Raw genomic sequence first — 17425 nt, 5'->3', positions numbered from 1 at the left:
GTTTTACATGATTTTAGAAGGGCGTGCCATGCCTATATCTGTGTCTCCTCCTCTTTTTCCTTGTCCTGCTCTTTTGTTTTCACATGAGTATATGTCCTTGTCACTTTCTCATGTGTTTGTGTTGTGTTGTGAGTTGTTTGTCACCTTTTGGACACCTTTGAGGGTGTTTTCTATGTGTTTTTATGTGTTTGTGAATGCCTGCCATTGTTTCCTATGCGGTTCGAGTTCGGTTCGTCGAACGTTCGACGAACCGAACTCGAACGGGACCTCCGTTCGGCGAATCGACCTCGAGCCGAACCGGGACCGGTTCGCTCATCTCTACTCAGGAGTGATATTGAGCGGTGTTACTTATTATAGAAGTACAGTATATGTCTATGCTTATTGTCTCCTAATCTCAGGAGTGATGTTGAGCGTTGTTACTTATTATAGAAGTACAGTATATGTCTATGCTTATTGTCTCCTATTCTCAGGAGTGATATTGAGCGGTGTTACTTATTATAGAAGTACAGTATATGTCTATGCTTATTGTCTCCTAATCTGAGGAGTGATATTGAGCGGTGTTACTTATTATAGAAGTACAGTATATGTCTATGCTTATTGTCTCTGACTCGCCCACCCCAGGGCTATGGGACACCCGGTGCCGGGCCGGACTAGTCCATGGTTTGTCAGTGGTGGCTGGGCCCGACTCCGTGGCCCTGGTGGGGTCAATTAAGATGGCTTCAGTGGGGGTGATTGTTAAAGTTTATAATATTCGTGACGCCACCTGTGGTTTGCGGCTATTAAGCCGCCGCTGCTGTAAGAGGCCTCCGGGGCTGATGGACTGGCAGCAATGGTGTTACTGCTCCCCACAGGTGGAGATGGACCCCGGGGCACAGTTGGTGCTTGTAGGTGTCTATGCAGTGATGGAATAGTGCAGGCGGAATAACGGAGACAACATCAGGGGGTGCAATTTCAAGATCTTTACTCACAGTTCCTGGGCTTCAGCACACTGGTGTATTTGGACTGCTGGAACCCACTGTCAGGGACCTCCGCCGATCCTGAGTAGATTCTGGAGTGAAAGCCGGTGCACCCCTCTATGTGTTCCCTTTCTCAGCCGTCTCCTTAAGCCTTGCCCTTGTTGGCTGAACCTGGCTCGGCCTCCTCTACAGCCTCCGGGCCAGGGGTTTGCCTGTCTGTAATTTGCCCCCTTTCCAAAGGTTCTGCTGTGGGCTGTGGCCCGGGGAGCTTGCAGCTTTCCCTGGGCCTTGGATTTTACTGTTGGAGATGATTTTTCCTCCTCCGGTTTCTAGGGACCATCCCCTGTTTGCAGCTTGATACCTCCACCGATGATCCTGTGCAACAGGCCACGAGCCTAAAAGCTATCTGTGGCCCTGGAATCCCTTCTTTTCTCTGCTTGGTATCACCTGGACCCTCTGAGTCCCAGGGTCTTCACCAGGAAGTGTCACTTTCTTCTCTTGCTCCTGGCTGACTAGAGCACTACTCTTCTTTCTCTTTTGCCTGCTGCAGACCGTCTGTCTCCTCTGCCTCCCGCAGACTTCCTCCCTCCACTCCTCCCTGAGGTAAACTGAAACTCTCTCTTGACCTTCCTTTCTACTCTGCTCTCGGGTGGCTCCTCCCACCCACCCAGTTGCTCAGCTACCACCCTAAGGGAGCAGGGATGGGTCTTACGGCCCTTCCCAGCATGCAGCATGGGAGGGGTGCTGCCACTGTCCCTGGTCCCTGTGTGTACCTAACAATGGGTGTAGTGTGAATTTGCCTGTGGACCGGCGTTCACTCCTTTCCTTACCCAGGATGGGACATTACGCCTCTGGCTGGGGTGCAATGTTGCTGTGGCGACGGAAGCCTTAGGGGCGCCACATCTCCTAATCTCAGGAGTGATGTTGAGCAGTTACTTATTATAGAAGTACAGTATATGTCTATGCTTATTGTCTCCTAATCTCAGGAGTGATATTAAGCAGTGTAACTTATTATAAAAGTACAGTATATGTCTATGCTTATTGTCTCCTAATCTCAGGAGTGATATTGAGCAGTGTTACTTATTTTAGAAGTACAGTATATGGCTATGCTTATTGTCTACTAATCTCTGGAGTGATATTGAGCAGTGTTACTTATTACAGAAGTACAGAATATGTCTATGCTTATTGTCTCCTAATCTCAAGAATTATATTGAGGAGGGTTACTTATTATAGAAGTACAGTATATATCTATGCTTATTGACTCCTAATCTCAGGAGTGATATTGAGCGGTGTTACTTATTATAGAGGTATAGTATATGTCTATGCTTATTGTCTCCTAATCTCAGGAGTGATATTGAGCAGTGTAACTTAATATAAACGTACAGTATATGTCTATGCTTATTGTCTCCTAATCTCAGGAGTGATATTGAGCAGTGTTACTTATTATAGAAGTACAGTATATATCTATGCTTATTGTCTCCTAATCTCAGGAGTGATATTGAGCGGTGTTACTTATTATAGAAGTACAGTATATATCTATGCTTATTGTCTCCTAATCTCAGGAGTGATATTGAGCGGTGTTACTTATTATAGAAGTACAGTATATGTCTATGCTTATTGTTTCCTAATCTCAGGAGTGAAATTGAGCGGTGTTACTTATTATAGAAGTACAGTATATGTCTATGCTTATTGTCTCCTAATCTCAGGAGTGATATTGAGCGGTGTTACTTATTATAGAAGTACAGTATATATCTATGCTTATTGTCTGCTAATCTCAGGAGTGATATTGAGCGGTGTTACTTATTATAGAAGTACAGTATATGTCTATGCTTATTGTCTCCTAATCTCAGGAGTGATATTGAGCGTTGTTACTTATTATAGAAGTACAGTATATGTCTATGCTTATTGTCTCCTAATCTCTGGAGTGATATTGAGCAGTGTTACTTATTATAGAAGTACAGTATATATCTATGCTTATTGTCTCCTAATCTGAGGAGTGATATTGAGCGGTGTTACTTATTATAGAAGTACAGTATATGTCTATGCTTCTTGTTTCCTAATCTCAGGAGAGATATTGAGCGGTGTTACTTATTATAGAAGTACAGTATATGTCTATGCTTATTGTCTCCTAATCTCAGGAGTGATATTGAGCAGTGTTACTTATTATAGAAGTACAGTATATGTCTATGCTTATTGTCTCCTAATCTCAGGAGTGATATTGAGCGGTGTTACTTATTATAGAAGTACAGTATATGTCTAGGCTTATTGTCTCCTAATCTCAGGAGTGTTATTGAGCGTTGTTACTTATTATAGAAGTACAGTATATGTCTATGCTTATTGTCTCCTAATGTCAGGAGTGATATTGAGCGGTGTTACTTATTATAGAAGTACAGTATATGTCTATGCTTATTGTCTCCTAATCTCAGGAGTGATATTGAGCAGTGTTACTTATTATAGAAGTACAGTATATGTCTATGCTTATTGTCTCCTAATCTCAGGAGTGATATTGAGCGGTGTTACTTATTATAGAAGTACAGTATATGTCTATGCTTATTATCTCCTAATCTCAGGAGTGATATTGAGCGGTGTTACTTATTATAGAAGTACAGTATATGTCTATGCTTATTGTCTCCTAATCTCAGGAGTGATGTTGAGCGTTGTTACTTATTATAGAAGTACAGTATTTGTCTATGCTTATTGTCTCCTAATCTCAGGAGTGATATTGAGCGGTGTTACTTATTATAGAAGTACAGTATATATCTATGCTGATTGTCTCCTATTCTCAGGAGTAGAGTTGAGCGCGGTTCGAGTTTCGAGGTTCTCCAGTTCTAGGCTCGAGTGATTTTGGGGCCTGTTCTAGATCGAACTAGAACTCGAGCTTTTTGCAAAAGCTCGATAGTTCTAGAAACGTTCGAGAACGGTTCTAGCAGCAAAAAAACAGTTAATTCCTAGCTGGCTTTCCGCTGTAATAGTGTAAGTCACTCTGTGACTCACACTATTATGAAATTTCAGTGTATAGTGTGCGTGAACAGCGCCTTCAGATCACTCCTGTTTGTATAATGGCGATCGCCATTTTTTTTTTTTCCTTGTCTTCCTTCCCTAAGTGCGCGCGTGTAGTGGGGAGGGCCATTATGTCAGCCAATCCCAGACACACACACAGCTAAGTGGACTTTTAGCCAGAGAAGCAACGGCATGTGTGATAGGATGTCCATGTCACATGTCCCTGCATTATAAAACCGGACATTTTCCTCCAGGACGCCATTATCTGCCTTCTGCGTCCTTGGTGTCAGACATCACTGGCGCAGCTCCGTCCTGAGTCCTATCGCTGATACAGCTCCATACACAGCGCTGGACAGCATAGGGATAGCACTTTCCATCAGTCCTTTTAAGGGCTCGTACCGGCAGGGTCAGAGCCATAGGTGACAGGTCCTGAAAACAGAGACAGCGTCTGTGTAGCTAAGGTCAGGGATTTCGTCGCTGCATTTCCCCATTAGGAGGGAATAGAAAGGCAGGCTTCCATTCCTCTACCCAGAGCCCCACAATCCTGGCACTGTACCCGCCTGTCCTCTGCACACTCCAACTCATTATAACTAAGCCATTATACTAGCAAACACTGAGTGTACCTAGTGGCATCCTAAACGTGGCTATTGGACTTTGCTATAGTCCCACTAGTGCAAAGATATTTGCAGCACCTCTGCCTGCATTGCACACTCCAACTCATTATAACTAAGCCATTATACTAGCAAACACTCAGTGTACCTAGTGGCATCCTAAACGTGGCTATTGGACTTTGCTATAGTCCCAATAGTGCAAAGATATTTGCAGCACCTCTGCCTGCATTGCACACTCCAACTCATTATAACCAAGCCATTATACTAGCAAACACTCAGTGTACCTAGTGGCATCCTAAACGTGGCTATTGGACTTTTGTCTAGTCACACTAGTGCAAAGACATTTGCAGCACCTCTACCTGCATTGCACGCTCCAACTCATTATAACTAAGCCATTATACTAGCAAACACTCAGTGTACCTAGTGGCATCCTAAACGTGGCTATTGGACTTTGCTATAGTCCCACTAGTGCAAAGATATTTGCAGCACCTCTGCCTGCATTGCACACTCCAACTCATTATAACTAAGCCATTATACTAGCAAACACTCAGTGTACCTAGTGGCATCCTAAACGTGGCTATTGGACTTTTGTCTAGTCACACTAGTGCAAAGACATTTGCAGCACCTCTACCTGCATTGCACACTCCAACTCATTATAACTAAGCCATTATACTAGCAAACACTCAGTGTACCTAGTGGCATCCTAAACGTGGCTATTGGACTTTGCTATAGTCCCACTAGTGCAAAGATATTTGCAGCACCTCTGCCTGCATTGCACACTCCAACTCATTATAACTAAGCCATTATACTAGCAAACACTCAGTGTACCTAGTGGCATCCTAAACGTGGCTATTGGACTTTTGTCTAGTCACACTAGTGCAAAGACATTTGCAGCACCTCTGCCTGCATTGCACACTCCAACTCATTATAACTAAGCCATTATACTAGCAAACACTCAGTGTACCTAGTGGCATCCTAAACGTGGCTATTGGACTTTTGTCTAGTCACACTAGTGCAAAGACATTTGCAGCACCTCTACCTGCATTGCACACTCCAACTCATTATAACTAAGCCATTATACTAGCAAACACTCAGTGTACCTAGTGGCATCCTAAACGTGGCTATTGGACTTTGCTATAGTCCCACTAGTGCAAAGATATTTGCAGCACCTCTGCCTGCATTGCACACTCCAACTCATTATAACTAAGCCATTATACTAGCAAACACTTAGTGTACCTAGTGACATCCTAAACGTGGCTATTGGACTTTTGTCTAGTCACACTAGTGCAAAGACATTTGCAGCACCTCTGCCTGCATTGCACACTCCAACTCATTATAACTGAGCCATTATACTAGCAAACACTCAGTGTACCTAGTGGCATCCTAAACGTGGCTATTGGACTTTTGTCTAGTCACACTAGTGCAAAGACATTTGCAGCACCTCTACCTGCATTGCACACTCCAACTCATTATAACTAAGCCATTATACTAGCAAACACTCAGTGTACCTAGTGGCATCCTAAACGTGGCTATTGGACTTTGCTATAGTCCCACTAGTGCAAAGATATATATTTGCAGCACCTCTGCCTGCATTGCACACTCTAACTCATTATAACTAAGCCATTATACTAGCAAACACTCAGTGTACCTAGTGGCATCCTAAACGTGGCTATTGGACTTTTGTCTAGTCACACTAGTGCAAAGACATTTGCAGCACCTCTGCCTGCATTGCACACTCCAACTCATTATAACTAAGCCATTATACTAGCAAACACTCAGTGTACCTAGTGGCATCCTAAACGTGGCTATTGGACTTTTGTCTAGTCACACTAGTGCAAAGACATTTGCAGCACCTCTACCTGCATTGCACACTCCAACTCATTATAACTAAGCCATTATACTAGCAAACACTCAGTGTACCTAGTGGCATCCTAAACGTGGCTATTGGACTTTGCTATAGTCCCACTAGTGCAAAGATATTTGCAGCACCTCTGCCTGCATTGCACACTCCAACTCATTATAACTAAGCCATTATACTAGCAAACACTCAGTGTACCTAGTGGCATCCTAAACGTGGCTATTGGACTTTTGTCTAGTCACACTAGTGCAAAGACATTTGCAGCACCTCTACCTGCATTTCACACTCCAACTCATTATAACTAAGCCATTATACTAGCAAACACTCAGTGTACCTAGTGGCATCCTAAACGTGGCTATTGGACTTTGCTATCGTCCCACTAGTGCAAAGATATTTGCAGCACCTCTGCCTGCATTGCACACTCCAACTCATTATAACTAAGCCATTATACTAGCAAACACTCATTGTACCTAGTGGCATCCTAAACGTGGCTATTGGACTTTTGTCTAGTCACACTAGTGCAAAGACATTTGCAGCACCTCTGCCTGCATTGCACACTCCAACTCATTATAACTAAGCCATTATACTAGCAAACACTCAGTGTACCTAGTGGCATCCTAAACGTGGCTATTGGACTTTTGTCTAGTCACACTAGTGCAAAGACATTTGCAGCACCTCTACCTGCATTGCACACTCCAACTCATTATAACTAAGCCATTATACTAGCAAACACTCAGTGTACCTAGTGGCATCCTAAACGTGGCTATTGGACTTTGCTATAGTCCCACTAGTGCAAAGATATTTGCAGCACCTCTGCCTGCATTGCACACTCCAACTCATTATAACTAAGCCATTATACTAGCAAACACTCAGTGTACCTAGTGGCATCCTAAACGTGGCTATTGGACTTTTGTCTAGTCACACTAGTGCAAAGACATTTGCAGCACCTCTGCCTGCATTGCACACTCCAACTCATTATAACTAAGCCATTATACTAGCAAACACTCAGTGTACCTAGTGGCATCCTAAACGTGGCTATTGGACTTTTGTCTAGTCACACTAGTGCAAAGACATTTGCAGCACCTCTGCCTGCATTGCACACTCCAACTCATTATAACTAAGCCATTATACTAGCAATTGATGCTGCCAGATTAAGGGCCGTAGTTGCATTGTCAGGGATATTTATTCTTTATTATTCTGCTGTTAATAAAGCTAGACCACCGCTGCAATCTACACCACCTCTCAATTTTTACTACCACATTTTAAGTGCACAATCTTGTCGCAATCAACATGAGTGGCAAAATGACAGATGCTGGTGGAAAGGGGAAGAGGCGTGGTGGAAAAGGAAAAAAAGGGTTTGTTCGTGGGGAAGGTGGCAAAGCTCCATTATCATCTGCTGAAGAGAGACCATCTACCAGCAAAAGTAAGATGTCTACTACTTACCGTGGACAATCCGATGTGCTCCCTTTTTTACGGACACGAACAACAGGAACAAAGGTAGATGATGGCCAAAAAAGGAAAATGCTTGAATGGATCTCAAGTGGTCCAACAAGTGCCCTCTCAGCCACTTCAAGTACCGCATCCAAAAAACACCAGTCCTCTGAGTTGTAATCCCAATCAAACTTGCTTTCTCCCAGCTCTGAAGTCTCCATCAGCCCTGCACAGTATGGTGGAACTGAGATGGCTGAGTCTGCAGAGCTGTTCAGTCACACTATAGCCTGGGAATCAGAGGTCTGCTCCCAAGCTACAGTGAGTACAGAACAGGAAATGGTCTGCAGTGATGCCCAGAACCTTTGTGACTCTGATTCAGGCCGTGAGGACCAAGTTTCTGAGCATAATGTTGACCCTTTGTCACAAACTGTAACACCTGTGGTTATAGACAATGAGGAACATACTGATGAAGATGAGACGCAGATACCCGATTGGGATGACAACTTAAATATTCGGTCAGGGCAAGAAGAGGCTCGGTCTGAGGGGGAGGGGAGTGCAAACACAACAATTGATGATGAAGTTCTAGATCCCACCTACTGTCAACCCAGAGTCAGGCACTCGAGGAGGTCAATAGAGGTGGTGGAGGAGGATGCAACTGATGACGAAGTTACCTTGCGCCTTCCTGGACACAGTCGGAGTACTGGTAGACCGTCTACAACTGCATCCTCAGCCACCACTCTGCCTCTGAGCATTATTCGGGGTGGATCAACAGGTCGCATGGCCTCTAAGCCTTGCCTAGCCTGGTCCTTTTTTGACATAGAAAAAGATCGCCCAAATTATGTGATCTGTAAAATTTGTCATGGTTCTCTTAGTAGAGGTCAAAACCTCAGCAGTTTGACAACTTCTTCCATGAATCGTCACATGAATAAATATCATATGTCCCGGTGGGAAGCTCACCGTGCTGCAATGCGGCCTAGCGGAGCGAACCATCCACCGCCTGCCCCTTCCAGTGCATCCGCGCGCTCGTCATCTTCTAGGACTGTGGGGACAGCTGTCACACCTGTTTTTCCACCCACAACTTCCACCACTGTAACCGCAACAGGCAGTTTGCTTGGTAGGTCGTCAGTTGGTTTGAAAGGGGAAACAAGTGAGTGTGTACAGCTCTCTCAGACATCGATAGCACCAACGTTGGATGAAGGCAACATCATGTCTCCGACTGCACTTTCCTCACAAACCTGCATTTTTCCAGGGACACCCTACTCAACACCGTCTACACACAGCAGCCAGATCTCTGTCCCTCAGATGTGGTCAAATAAAAGGCCACTTCCTGCGACCAATGACAAAGCTAAGAGGTTGACTCTGTCCCTCTGTAAGCTGTTGGCTACCGAAATGCTGCCTTTCCGCCTAGTGGACACACAGGATTTTAGAGACCTTATGTCTGTCGCTGTGCCCCAGTACCAGATGCCTAGTCGCCACTACTTCTCTAAGAAAGGTGTGCCCGCGCTACACCAGCATGTCGCACACAACATCACCGCTTCCTTGAGAAACTCTGTGTGTGAACGGGTGCATTTCACCACCGATACTTGGACCAGTAAGCATGGACAGGGACGTTACATGTCGCTGACTGGGCACTGGGTAACTATGGTGATAGATGGTGAAGGGTCTGCTGCACAAGTCTTGCCGTCCCCACGACTTGCGTGTCAATCCTCTGTCTGTCCAAGTTCCGCCACTGCTTCTGCATCCTCCACCTCATCTGGGTCCTCCACCTCCGCCCCAAGCCTGCCTGGTCAGGCCACCAGCGTTCTCACTGCGCAGAAGGAATCACGCACCCCTCATTACTATGCTGGCAGCAGAGCGCAACGGCATCAGGCGGTCTTTAGCTTGACATGTCTTGGGAATAAGAGTCACACAGCTGAGGAGTTGTGGTCAGCTCTGCGGTCCGAGTTTAATAAATGGTTGTCTCCACTCAACCTGCAGCCTGGTAAGGCCGTGTGCGACAATGCTGCAAACCTGGGTGCGGCCCTTCGCCTGGGCAAGGTGACACACGTACCTTGTATGGCTCACGTGTTGAACCTTGTCCTCCAGCAATTTTTAACACACTATCCCGGCCTAGATGGCCTTCTGAACAGGGCACGAAAACTGTCTGCTCACTTCCGCCGTTCAAGCACCGCAGCTGAGCGACTTGCATCGCTCCAGAAGTCTTTCGGCCTGCCGGTTCATCGCCTGAAATGCGATGTGGCGACACGCTGGAATTCAACTCTCCACATGTTACAGCGACTGTGGCAGCACCGCCGAGCCCTGGTGCAATACGTCATGACGTATAGCCTGGGCCAACGAGATGCAGAGGTGGGTCAGATCACCCTGATGGAGTGGTCTCAGATCAAGGACCTATGCACCCTTCAGCACAGTTTCGACATGGCGACGAATATGTTTAGCGCTGACAATGCCATTATCAGCATGACGATTCCAGTCATTTACATGCTGGAGCACACGCTAAACACTATTCGGAGTCAGGGGGTGGGACAACAGGAAGGGGATGAACTACAGGAGGATTCATATGCGCAAGACACAACAACATCACCAAGGTCCAGACGTTCATCATCACCAAGGCGCCAGGCATGGGACCATGGGGGACAGGGATCAACAAGGGCGCATAGTAGCAGGCTAAATGTTGAGGAAGGTGCAGGAGAACATGAAAAAATGGAGGACGAACTGTCCATGGACATGGAAGACTCAGCAGATGAGGGAGACCTTGGTCAAATTTCAGTTGAAAGAGGTTGGGGGGAGATGTCAGAGGAAGAAAGAACGGTTAGCACCTCTATGCCACAAACACAGCGTGGACTTGGTCCGCATGGCTGCGCAAGACACATGAGTGCCTTCTTGTTGCACTACCTCCAACATGACCCTCGTATTGTCAAAATTAGAAGTGATGATGACTACTGGCTTGCCACACTATTAGATCCTCGGTACAAGTCCAAATTTTGTGACATAATTCCAGCCAAAGAAAGGGACGCACGTATGCAGGAGTATCAGCAGAAGCTGTTACTCGATCTTAGCTCGGCTTTTCCACCAAACAACCGTGCAGGTGCAGGGAGTGATTCTCCCAGTTGTAACTTGACAAACATGGGACGGTCTCGTCATCTTCAACAGTCTACCCGTACCAGTAGGACCGTATCTGGTGCTGGTAACAGCAATTTTATGGAATCTTTTCATAATTTTTTTAGACCCTCTTTTGCAAGGCCACCAGAGACAACAAGTCTGACACATAGTCAACGGCTGGAGAGGATGATACAGGAGTATCTCCAAATGAACATCGATGCCATGACTTTGCAAATGGAGCCTTGCTCCTTTTGGGCTTCAAATCTAGAAAAATGGCCAGAGCTCTCCAGTTACGCCTTGGAGATTTTGTCGTGTCCAGCTGCCAGCGTTGTCTCTGAACGTGTCTTCAGTGCTGCTGGGTGTGTGCTGACAGATAAGCGCACGCGTCTGTCCAGTGACAATGTGGACAGACTGACGTTCATCAAAATGAACAAGTCATGAATCCAGAAGGAATTTACTACCCCTGTGTCATCCTGGGGAGAGTAAATGCTTGTGGATTTGGAATGTGCTTGATGCAAATCAAAACATCCTGTTTGCAACTAGGGCACAACTGCTGCCACTGAAGGGGTTGGTGTGTGTGGGGCCCAATTTTTGGAAAAAAGGGAGACTCCGCTTGGAGTAACCCTTGCTTGCTGTGTTTTTTAAAAGGAGCCAAGATGAACAGAGCTGGGATCAGGAAAGACTTTGCTACCTACCCTGGTGTCATCCTGGGGACGGTTAATTATGGCGTATTTTTGAATGTGCTTGATGCAAATCTAGCTGTGAAGTGTACAACTGGGGCACAACTGCTGCCACTGAAGGGGTGGGTGTGTGTGGGGCCCAATTTTTGGAAAAAAGGGAGACTCCGCTTGGAGTAACCCTTGCTTGCTGTGTTTTTTAAAAGGAGCCAAGATGAACAGAGCTGGGATCAGGAAAGACTTTGCTACCTACCCTGGTGTCATCCTGGGGACAGTTAATTATGGCGTATTTTTGAATGTGCTTGATGCAAATCTAGCTGTGAAGTGTACAACTGGGGCACAACTGCTGCCACTGAAGGGGTGGATGTGTGTGGGGCCCAATTTTTGGAAAAAAGGGAGACTCCGCTTGGAGTAACCCTTGCTTTCTGTGTTTTTTAAAAGGAGCCAAGATGAACAGAGCTGGGATCAGGAAAGACTTTGCTACCTACCCTGGTGTCATCCTGGGGACGGTTAATTATGGCGTATTTTTGAATGTGCTTGATGCAAACCTAGCTGTGAATTGTACAACTGGGGCACAACTGCTGCCACTGAATGGGTGGGTGTGTGTGTGGCCCAATTTTTGGAAAAAAGGAAGACTGCGCTTGGAGTCACCTTGCGGTGTTTTACATGATTTTAGAAGGGCGTGCCATGCCTATATCTGTGTCTCCTCCTCTTTTTCCTTGTCCTGCTCTTTTGTTTTCACATGAGTATATGTCCTTGTCATTTTCTCATGTGTTTGTGTTGTGTTGTGAGTTGTTTGTCACCTTTTGGACACCTTTGAGGGTGTTTTCTATGTGTTTTTATGTGTTTGTGAATGCCTGCCATTGTTTCCTATGCGGTTCGAGTTCGGTTCGTCGAACGTTCGACGAACCGAACTCGAACGGGACCTCCGTTCGGCGAATCGACCTCGAGCCGAACCGGGACCGGTTCGCTCATCTCTACTCAGGAGTGATATTGAGCGGTGTTACTTATTATAGAAGTACAGTATATGTCTATGCTTATTGTCTCCTAATCTCAGGAGTGATGTTGAGCGTTGTTACTTATTATAGAAGTACAGTATATGTCTATGCTTATTGTCTCCTATTCTCAGGAGTGATATTGAGCGGTGTTACTTATTATAGAAGTACAGTATATGTCTATGCTTATTGTCTCCTAATCTGAGGAGTGATATTGAGCGGTGTTACTTATTATAGAAGTACAGTATATGTCTATGCTTCTTGTTTCCTAATCTCAGGAGAGATATTGAGCGGTGTTACTTATTATAGAAGTACAGTATATGTCTATGCTTATTGTCTCCTAATCTCAGGAGTGATATTGAGCGGTGTTACTTATTATAGAAGTACACTATATGTCTATGCTTATTGTCTCCTAATCTCAGGAGTGGTATTGAGCAGTGTTACTTATTATAGAAGTACAGTATATGTCTATGCTTATTGTCTCCTAATCTCAGGAGTGATATTGAGCAGTGTTACTTATTATAGAAGTACAGTATATGTCTATGCTTATTGTCTCCTAATCTCAGGAGTGATATTGAGCGGTGTTACTTATTATAGAAGTACAGTATATGTCTATGCTTATTGTCTCCTAATCTCAGGAGTGATGTTGAGCAGTGTTACTTATTATAGAAGTACAGTATATGTCTATGCTTATTGTCTCCTCATCTCAGGAGTGATGTTGAGCAGTGTGGAGGGATAGAAACAGTTGCGCAGGTTTTCTGTTACCCTGAGAAATTTTTGAATAGTAAAAAGAAGCATCAAACGAATACGAGAGGAACCGCGTTACAGAACGGAGGAGATCGGGAAGACTGGAGTGCGTCATCACAAGTGGAAGAGGACATAAGCCGATGGGAGGCTGAAGGGTAAGTTATGTTATTTATAGTTAGGATTCTGGAATGATCTTCTATATTTTATTTATTACAATACTCCAAATAATATATGGTACATTATATCACTTTATGGTCCCAAAATACATTTCTTCAACATTTACCTGGAACATTACAGAGCTTTTCCCAGTAATATATATTGATGCCCTATCCATCAATGAACCCTATTTGATCAGCAGAGCAAAGAAAATTAATTGCAGTATTAAGCACAGACACAGATTAAGGGTTAAAAAGTGAAAAATATTATAAATAAAAATATTATAAATGATGTCTGTTAGAGTCGCCATTTCCTCATAGGTTAAACAATACAACACATATGGCAACTTGGTAGCAAAACCCTTGACATGCCGCAATTCAGAGCAGAAGGACTTGGGGACCATAGATCTTGTGAGTGGCGATCCCTCTCCTTTTATAGTGACAAATATGTGTATATCTTTTTCATGTACTACATTCTGTCTACACTTATAGTGTCCTCTTTTGTTAGATATAATCTAAAATGATGGAAACATGGTAGAAAAAGTTTTACTGGATGAGGCTGATAGATGGTCTTCTAGCCAAATATTGTTACATCATCAGTCCTTTTATTTTATACCTAACAAGAAAGGACGCTATGTAATAAATAAAGGGTGCAATAAATAACAAAGATAATATTCTGCGTAAGTGATGGTGTTATATATAACAAGACATTATGCTATGTAATAAAGGGATAGCACTATATATATTATATATATATATATATATATATAGATTACATTATATAATAAGGGATGGCATCATACATATATAACTATAGAGGATGCTGTGTAAAAAGGGACAGTTTTTATATAACAAGAGATGATACTATGTAATAATGGGACGGTGCTATATTTTATATATATATATATATATATATATAAAAATAAATATATAATATACATTTTATTATACAATAAAGGCTGTCACCATACATAATAGAGAGGATGCTGTGTAATAAGGGGCAGTTTTATAGATAACAAAAGATGATACTATGTAAAAGGGAGGGCACTATACATAATAACAGAGGATGTTATATAATAATAGTAATGATAATATAATATTTATTCACTTATATAGCGCTATTAATTCCACAGAGCTTTACATACATTGGCAGATGTAACATACCTGGCTTAATGAAGACGTGTGTCTGATGGGAAAACGTGTAGCCCTTATTCTTTTGGTAAATTCTTGTGCAGATATTACCTGCCTGTCTGTCACACTGAGTAGCACTTACATCACTGCTTTTTTACTTTATTTATTTAACTATTAATCAGTGAAAAGGATTAAAATTTGGGGAAGAGGGATAAACAGCCACGTATACAACAATGGGATATATTTTGTATGTTTTTTTCTTAATATTAGTTTAAATAATTTTTCGGGGGGAATAATTGGAAGTAGCCAGGAGGGGGGAATAAGAGCGCTTGTTACTTTCTCTGATTTCCATTTTTGTACGTTTAATTTTTTTATATTTAAATAAAGTTGTAATAAAAAAACAACCCACAATAGCAGCATTCTGATTATGTCACAATGGCTGGATGATATAGAACACTCCACCATCCAAAGTTCCTTTGAGGGTGTTTTAGGCGTTTGAGGAGAGAGGAGTGTTTTGAGTGTTTTCAGTGATTTTAGTGTTTTTAGTGTGTTGAGTGTGTTGTGTGTTGAGTGTTGCGTGTGTTGAGTGTGTTGTGTGTTGCGTGTGTTGAGTGTTTTTAGTGTTGAGTGTGTTTTTTTGTGTTCAGTGTTTTTAGTGTTGTTTGTTTTTGTGTGTTTTTGTGTGTTTTTTTGTGTTCAGTGTTTTTAGTGTTGAGTTTGTTTTTGTGTTTAGTGTTCAGTGTTTTTAGTGTTGAGTTTGTTTTTGTGTGTTTTTGTGTGTTTAGTGTTCAGTGTTTTTAGTGTTGAGTTTGTTTTTGTGTGTTTTTGTGTGTTTAGTGTTCAGTGTTTTTAGTGTTGAGTTTGTTTTTGTGTGTTTTTGTGTGTTGAGTCAGTTTTGTGAATATGTCCAGAAATAAGCGCTTTAAGCGTGTTATTGTTCTCTCTGACACCGAGGACAGCTGTGATGATGTTGACTTCCATCAGGTAAGCGTAACTTTTATATTTTTAAATAATTAGAATACATGTGGGATATAAATCCCAGAAAAAGATGGTGGAGCCAAGAATATAGCTCCAGAGAGGGAATATTGGGGGATAGTTTAGATCATGTTTACAGAGTAAAGACTACCCTGATATTTCTGATATCTCCATGTACGAGTTATATAATAATATTGCATGAAAACATATAAATGTCACCACCGCCCCTATCCATATCCTAACCATAAGTTTCCTATACACCCGTCATACTCTGTACATAAAATTCGCACAGGCCAATAGGAACCACATTCATATAGGTGAATAAATGTGAGGCAGTGGAATATGGAATAAGATTATATATTGGAGACCTTCATGTTTATAGATTTTATTTGACACGTTTCCCATTTTTTCAGTCTCGTCCACGGAAGAAGCCAATACCGAGGTCTGCAGACCAGGATACCAACACTGGCTTCAATTCAGGCCCAACTCTGGATATACCAGGTACTGTGCTCTGATCCATTAAAGGCTCTGGGGTACACAGATTACTTATAATAATATATAAATAATATACTAATAAGAGATTTATGTTGTTTCTCCCACAGATCGGATTTCTACACCTGATCCGGACAGTAACACCTGGTAAGACTCACATCTCCTCCATTACCAGATGTCTGATGGGGATTAGTGACTCATGTTGGCTCATATTCTGTTCCTTTTATTTCACAGCTCCGATGCCGTCATTACCATCAGTGACGATGAGGATTCCAATATTGGAGGGATTCTCCCATGTGATGGTAAGTGAACATCTCTAGATACAATCCAGGTTATAATGTAACAATGAGTTTTCTGTATGGTCACAGGTCAGTGTATAAATCTAACAATTAAAGGCAAATTATAAATAGGTCCGTGTCTTTATTTGGTCAGTTTTTAGCTTTTCCACACTTGTTTTTCCCCTCCTTCTTTGAGAGATACCTTTATACTCTTATTTCCTCCCACATTGCCTTAGCAGTGCTTGTTTTCTGTCTGATGAGATGTTCTTATCAATGATATCATTCTTGTTGCCATATAATGTACTGAAAAATAGGAAACAATTCCAAGTGAGGTGAAATTGCAAAAAATAAAAATAAAACACAATGCCAGATTTTTTTTGGGCAACCTGGGGTTTTAAGGACGTGCTCACTTCTGATGTTGTACTGAGAACATACATCATTATTAAGTATAGATTACTGAAGGAACAGGTGGGGTAAACGTCTGCGGAAACTCATGGGCCCTGTTGTGGTTGAATGCCATTATTATTTCATATCCTGGTCCCAGTGGAGGGTCCTGTGGTCTCTGGTGGTCTGGTCAGTTACATATTCTGATCTGATCCCTTATGTATAGTCTTATTAGCTCTCTACACTCCATATTTATAGACCCCTCTCTAATATGGACCTGCACAATGACATGTCTGATGTGAACTGTATAGAAATCATTTTCTCTCTTCCATATTTCTGTACAGATAATTTTCCATGTGATGGTGAGGAAAGCTATGCTGCACAGCATAGGTGAGTTATTCTGGACACATCTATCTCTATATAGTAAGAAATGTTCCCTGTAGATTTATAGATGATTTCTTTTCTTTCCAGGACACCGCTGTGTAACATCCCCGGCTGCTTCCTGGAGGATATTATATCTCCGAATTCCATATATGTTACCGACTTCGAGGTAACAAGGGAAGAGCTGGTGGAGCGGCTATTCCACCATTATAACAGCACAGTCTTCGGTTATCAGGTATGTTATCACTTATATCT

At 42.9% G+C, this 17425-nt stretch overlaps 1 protein-coding gene across 1 annotated transcript in view; it reads left to right on the top strand.

The window, feature by feature from the left end:
- Positions 1 to 17425, top strand: part of LOC142302378 (uncharacterized) — a 101811-nt gene that overhangs the window by 20298 nt on the left and 64088 nt on the right. The window contains exons 11-17 of the mRNA XM_075343435.1: positions 13338 to 13529; positions 15572 to 15644; positions 16049 to 16136; positions 16238 to 16274; positions 16362 to 16429; positions 17134 to 17179; positions 17261 to 17405. Coding sequence (XP_075199550.1) covers positions 13338 to 13529; positions 15572 to 15644; positions 16049 to 16136; positions 16238 to 16274; positions 16362 to 16429; positions 17134 to 17179; positions 17261 to 17405 — 649 coding nt within the window. The remainder of the gene's footprint in view (positions 1 to 13337; positions 13530 to 15571; positions 15645 to 16048; positions 16137 to 16237; positions 16275 to 16361; positions 16430 to 17133; positions 17180 to 17260; positions 17406 to 17425) is intronic.

Source organism: Anomaloglossus baeobatrachus, chromosome 4 (assembly GCF_048569485.1).
Source record: "Anomaloglossus baeobatrachus isolate aAnoBae1 chromosome 4, aAnoBae1.hap1, whole genome shotgun sequence".
NCBI classification, from domain to species: Eukaryota; Metazoa; Chordata; class Amphibia; order Anura; family Aromobatidae; genus Anomaloglossus; species Anomaloglossus baeobatrachus.
Note: the sequence above shows the minus strand (reverse complement) of the source record. Positions and strands in the feature narration are given on the sequence as shown.